The sequence below is a fragment of the Pteropus vampyrus genome, unplaced genomic scaffold (genome assembly GCF_000151845.1).
Source record: "Pteropus vampyrus isolate Shadow unplaced genomic scaffold, Pvam_2.0 Scaffold570, whole genome shotgun sequence".
Lineage (NCBI taxonomy): Eukaryota > Metazoa > Chordata > Mammalia > Chiroptera > Pteropodidae > Pteropus > Pteropus vampyrus.
The window spans coordinates 731252-737532 of NW_011889351.1; the positions used below are offsets into that span (position 1 = coordinate 731252).

General features: G+C 56.1%; 1 protein-coding gene across 1 annotated transcript in view; it reads right to left on the minus strand.

The window, feature by feature from the left end:
* Nucleotides 1–6281, minus strand: part of ARHGAP23 (Rho GTPase activating protein 23) — a 68187-nt gene that overhangs the window by 41220 nt on the left and 20686 nt on the right. Inside the window, exon 2 of the mRNA XM_023525532.1 lies at nucleotides 2427–2588. Within this exon, the coding sequence (XP_023381300.1) occupies nucleotides 2427–2588 (162 nt within the window). The remainder of the gene's footprint in view (nucleotides 1–2426; nucleotides 2589–6281) is intronic.

Sequence of the window (6281 nt, forward strand, 5' to 3'; positions counted from 1 at the left end):
GAGGCCCAGCTCCAGCTGGGTGGGCCCTTTCAAGTTCCTCCGCCCAACAGCCTCCCCTTTTATCTTCTTTCAACTAGCCCAGCACCCAGAGGGGGCAAGAAGGATGTCCACGAGGACACGAAGTCCCAGGCATTGTGCCCCATGACATGAGCTTTCTCTCATGCCTGCTGACCCCACCATGTCAGTATCTCAGTCATCTGAAAGCCCCCAATTCAATGGAGGACTCCCAACGCCTTCCCTTGGGAAGCTCGAACCAAACACACTAACACAGAGAGATGACCCAGACAGACACAGATAAGCAGACATGACGAGTACAAACAGTGGCTATCGGTCTTAGAGAATGGAAGGGGAAGGCCTGATTAGAGTCCCTTTGGGGGAGGAGATTTTAAAGCCTGGAGGAAGGCATTCTGGGTGAGAGGAGTGGAGTATGCAGGCACTTGGTGCTGGAAATAAACAAGCGTATGTAGGACTGGATCGGCTGAGCTGAAAGAGAAAAAAAGTCAACACCAGCAAGCCACAGAAGTCAGACTAAAGCATTCGAGTCTGAAAGAGAGAAAGAGGGAGCTAGTGAAGGTTCTTGAGTGGGAGAGCAGATGTGAAAATAGCAGTTCGAGAAGAGGATTCTGGCATCTAGGTGCAGGGTTTAAAAAATGGAGTCAAGAAGACTCATGAGGGAGGTCTCTGAGATCATCCTGGTGAGTGAAGGGGAAGGGCACTGGATCTGGGGAGAGAATAGAAATGAAAGAAAAGAGAAGTAAAGAGACACGACGAGCCAGCAGAAGGTGGCATTTTCGAGCAGGATCAAACCTTTGTTGTCATCTTGTCTAACCCTCTCCACAAGTCATCCATTTTACAGATGACAGGGCGTGACTTGTCCAGGGCCACTCAGAGACTCAATAGCAGAGGCAGGGCTCAAACCCAGGACTCTTTGACATGCCAGCCAGGACAGGAAGGCCACTGAGCACTGCTGGAGAGTCCCTCTGCCACTACCTTCCTGTGTGGGGTGTGTGCCTGCTGATATGAGCTGACAGCACAGCGAGCGGGTGGCAGAGGCAGACAGATGCATTAAGACGGCTGAGTTCCCTGCAGGCTCCCTGTCCTGGGCAGGTTCTAGAAAGGGGTTAGAGCCTGTCTCTGACTTACTCTGCCCTGGGGTCTTCCAACACCCCATGTGAACCAGGTCTCTTGGAGACAGGTCTACCACCCAGCCTAGATCACTCGGGCTGCTCTTGTCCCCATCACCTCTCAGCAGGGATCCCTGAGAGAAGTTAGAAGGGGCCAGGACGGAGGGGCATTCTGGGGAGGGACGGAAGGAAAGACTGGAGATTCCAACAAACTAGGGGGCTGGTGTCCTTGGGCAGCAAGGGGTCGGGCAGTGCCTTTCCTAAACACCATCCGCCCCCGCTTACACTCAGAAGCATAGCTGCAGCCAGTGAAAATAGTTTATACAGGCCCCTCCAGATTCAGACATGGCTAGGAGAATTGCACAGCCATGTACACATGATGTGTATTTACAGACACCAATATGCACACATGTGTGTACATGACCAGCATAGTGTACATGCTCATGTGCCCACAAAGAACCATGCAAGCACACAGACACAGGCAGTGAAATTCAATGCCTCGGTTCTTTGGAAGTAGGACCAAGCTTCCCAAGGGAAAGTCCCCCAACAGCTGTGCAGGCTGGTCCCAGCCTTGGGGGAAGGGGAGAAACAGGTTCATTGACTCCAAAATAAATCTGTCTCCTCTGCTGCTGAGAGAGAGGTGGGGAAGGGAGCAGGGCCCTCCTGGAGAGCCGTGGTTCCTGCCTAGGGGCCTCTCATGTCTTCTTGCACACCTGCTTCACTGTCAGGGACCCCTCCCCTCAGCCCACACTGTGTGGTGGGCTGAGCACCCCTGATTCCTGAACTCAGAGAACTTGACATTTATGTGAGGGCTGGAAGGACCCTGAGGGTGGAGTTAGAAAAATGCCCTTGGGTTACAGCAGGAGCCAGGGAACCCAGAGATCTACAGTGAGTTGGGAGTCGTACCAGGGCTAGAACCCAGCGAGGGCTCTTTCCAGCACACAGAGCTGAGTCTGAGAGGGGGCGACAAACCCAGTTCAGAAGCGGCCAGTGGACAAGGGGTCCCAGGACTCCATCTCTCCAAGCAGGTTGTTCACCTTCCGGAGACCAAGAGTCTGGGGTGTAGGTGAGCATCCCAGCTCTCCCGCCTCTAGATTCCCTGTCCTGAACCAGCCACCCTGCCTCTTCTCTTGAGAAGACGAAAATGACTCAGCCAGGGCAGCACCCACCTCTCTGTGACCCTCTTCCCCAGGCCACAGAAGGAGAAGAAGGACCTTGTAGGGAGGGGACAGAGCAAAGCAATATCACCTTCCCCACCAAGGTTCCCACAGGATGGGCCAGGGCAGCGGGCTCTGGGCATACCTTCAGGCTGCAGTGCACGGCGGACTCAGGCGGGTACACGATGAAGTGCCGCAGGGTGAAGCCAAAGCCATCCTGGAGACTTTTGTGCAGCAGCAGTGTCCTCGGCCCCTGCCAGGGGAGGGGGCGCCCAGGAGAGCACTCATCTCTCGGGCCCAGTGGCAGCTGTGGGAACACAGGGAGACAGGGGTGAGTGGCCATGTGGCCCACACTCTGGGTCTGCACACTGCCTCCTGCAGCCCAGAGGACATGAAGGGGACCGAAAGAGTTCCACAGACCTTGGGGTTCCAAGCACTCTCCTTTGCCCCTGACTTCCTCAGCCCTCCAGTCCTCTCTCACCATCATCAGCCCAACAGCTTTTTCCTTCTTCCTTTACCCTTCCTCCACGGAGCCTTTGCCAGCAGGGAAAGAACTCACTGTCACGAGTCAGGTGTTGGTTCAGTTCAATTCAGCAAATGTTCACTGAGCACCTACTATGTGCCAGGCACTGGACACACAACTGTTTTGCCTGGGAGATGCCTGCTGCTATCTGAGCTCATTCCTGCCGTTGCACAATCTTACACATGCACACAAATAGACACACACATGTGCAGACACACCCACAGGCACTCATGCACGCAGAACATATGCCCAGACAAGCACACTCATGTGCAAAGTGCACACAGACACACAGGTGAGTACACACACGCACTCTTATGTAGACACACAGACATGTGCACACACAGTCGCACATAATCAGCCTCAAGTGCACAGCACATGCCACATACAGACACACACATGCACAGACAGCCTGGCCCAGACACGCCTCCTTCAGGAGCAGCAGTGGGAACAGGGGGGCGACTAAGAGCCATAAAGGAGTGAACTAGACATCAGCAACTGAAGGGACTTCCTGAGGCTCGGGAGCCCAGCCCAGAGGCCTGGCTGGTTCACCGGAACTGAGTGGGGAACCAAGCGTGTGATGGGGGGGCACTTCACTGCCCTCTGGCTGACCCACTGGAACACTTGAGATTCCCCAAGATGACATGGCAAAGGGTGTCTGAAGACAAGGGTTTGTGGACGTGCAGGTCTGTGGGGCAAGAGAGAGAAGAGGACGAACAGTGCCTGAGGGAGGGCTCCCCTCTGGGATTCTGCTCAGACACAGAGTGGGAAAGGGGTAAAAGGGGGGTGTCAGAGATGAGAGATGCGAGGACGGGGAGGCAGAGGGCAGACGAGAAGATGGGCGTCCGCGGCAGGCCACCTAGTGAAAAGTCAGGTGGCCTCCCTCGGGGGCTCTTCAGTGCCCCACCTCAGACAGCCTGACTTGACCCCTCCGAGAAGCTTCTCCATCCCCACGCTCAACAGTCCTCAACCCCTTCGCTCCTCCTTGGTACAGGGTCAAAAGGTGGAGCTTGGTGCAGAGGGAAGAAGCCCCCAGTTCTGGGGTGAGGAGCTCCCACTGAATATTAAGTCTCCCTTTCTTCCCTGTTTAATAGCCAGAGAAAGCTCAAATTTGCCACGCAAATGTACTGATACTAAGAAGTTTCTTCATGTATCTATCCACTCTCCTGTTCACACATCTGGTTGAAGGGAGCCGGCCCTGTGCCCAGTGCTACGCTAGAAATTTCTGCATGAGGTGGGAAGATTAAAGAAAAATATGACAGAGGCAATAGGCTTACTTCATACAGCCCCAGGGACACAGCCAGGTGAGAGATACCGGGATGCTGAGTGATATCTCAGGATGCTGAGATACCAGGGTGACCATTCTAACATATACATCCGAAAAACTACGTAGATAAGGTTGTGAGTTCCCTGTTCTTGCAAGGGTCCAAGCAAAAGCTAGACGACCCCCAGTCCCGGTCCTAGCTAGGATTCCGGCATTGGGCCGAAGGTCCAGTGATGGCCCTTCAGCTCCTTCCACCTATGGTGATAGCCTGGACTCTCCCACTTAGACCCATAGTCCTGTGGGGGTCTGAGGAGTCCAGAGGAGAAAATTCTCTGGGAATTCTATTGAGGTCTGAAATCCCCTGGATTTCCTATCTCCGCTGCCCTGGCAAGGAACTGATCAGGGAGAGAAGAGGGCCTCAGGGGACCCTCCACTGCCCCCTTCTTCCAGAAGCCTCTGCTCCTCTCCAGTGTGGGCGGCCTCCCCTGCACACCCTCCACCCAGGCTCAGAGCTGAGGCTGTATGCAGGGCCCATTGTTTTGCTGGTGTCCTGGATTAAGGTTTAAGCCACCAGCTGCTCCAGTGACGAGAAGTGGCTGAGACAGGTCCCCGCACGCCCCCCACCCCTCCCCCAGCACACATCCTGCCGGGAGCCGCCAGCTGACTAGCGGTGCCACCCCCTGGGAGGCCTGCCTATAACCCAGGGCAATGGGCTTGCCTTCTTCTTTCAGGGCCTCTCCTCACCCCGGCACCACTGGTGCCCCCACCCTTATCTCAGCCTCTCCCTTCCCTCTTTTCTTTCCCTCCAGTCTTCCTTCCCCCATCCCTTCCAACTGGCTCCTGAGAATGTCAGTGTGGTAATCCTCCTGCCACAGCTACCACACTCCTGCCTGGAGACACGGCAGTCCCTATGAACAGTCCGCTCTGGCAGCCATCCTGTGGGAAGTCCTTCTTTAGGTTTAACTTCAATCCTTCATGATATTATTCCTGCACATTTCCTCTCCTCCCCTCCGACCTGGGACAACACTGGGTCTTGTTCTCATCTTGAAGAGGAGGAAGGTGAGAGACACAGAAACAGAGAAGGAGCCAGCGATGAGAACTAGAAAGGTGATTAGATTGGGAAGAGGTACAGCTCATACACATCCTCACAACTCTGCTCTCTGAGGCAGGCACAGAGACAAGGGGATGGAGAGGCAGAGGCTCAGGGGACACAGGAACATCACTGATTAACGCTTTCCTGCCCCAGATCTATTTCCAAAGGCTCTCACCCTCCTGTCAGGAAAGAGACATCCAGAAATATCAGCTAATTCTGGGAGAAGGGCAGACGGTCCCGGGGCCACAAATTAGACAGAACTGGACACCAGGAACTAGAACCCAGGAGTCCTGCTCCTCCCACCCACCCCTCACAGGAGCATAAAGAGGTCATTGCAGGGAGCACAGCGTTCATGCTGGGCATCGTGCCCACTATGACTCACACCCTACCAGCCTGTTCGATCCTGGACATCAGAAACACGGTCCCCACCCCACCCCCCACTCCCACCCTGTCAGTCCTCACCCTGAGATCACTCTCTACCTGCTGGGGCCCATTCTGCCACCTCAGCCTACTTTGCTCACTAGAAAACCCTTGTGTGCCCCTGTGCTCAGGTCCCCTACCAGGGGGAGGACAGGGTGGTGCCCACCACTCCATTTAGTGTCACCCCCGCCTACCTATGGCTCAAGGTCCCTGCCAGCCCCAACTCCCCAGGATCCTTGATGCCCCAGCATTTCTTCAAACAACACTGGTCCCTTCCACCGTTCCACTGCCTGTAACCCAGGAGGCTTGAGCCCACTAGAGGCCACCACCTAGAATGGGGTTCCAGCGCCCCGGGAAGAGCTCTCAGCCACAATCCCGCCATCCTCACCGGAATCTCTCCAGCTCCTCACTCACTCGCCACTCTGGGGCATTGGGCTCAGAATGCAGGACGCACACAGCTCGAAGATCGCAGAGAGTTGGTGGCCTGGTCCGCCCCCCACAACCTCCCCACAAGGCCTGCCCAGGCCCCTGCCCCTGCCCCCCTCCCCCCACCCCTTTGGTGCTCACCCTGGCCTGGCGCCACCCAGGCGCACTGCGGTCTCTGTGGCTGAGGCAGGGCAGCCAGAGGCAGCGCGGCTCTGGGGCGCTGCAGTCCACGCCGACGGCGCGCTCCCAGCGCCAGCCCCCGGCCCCCGCGCGCTCC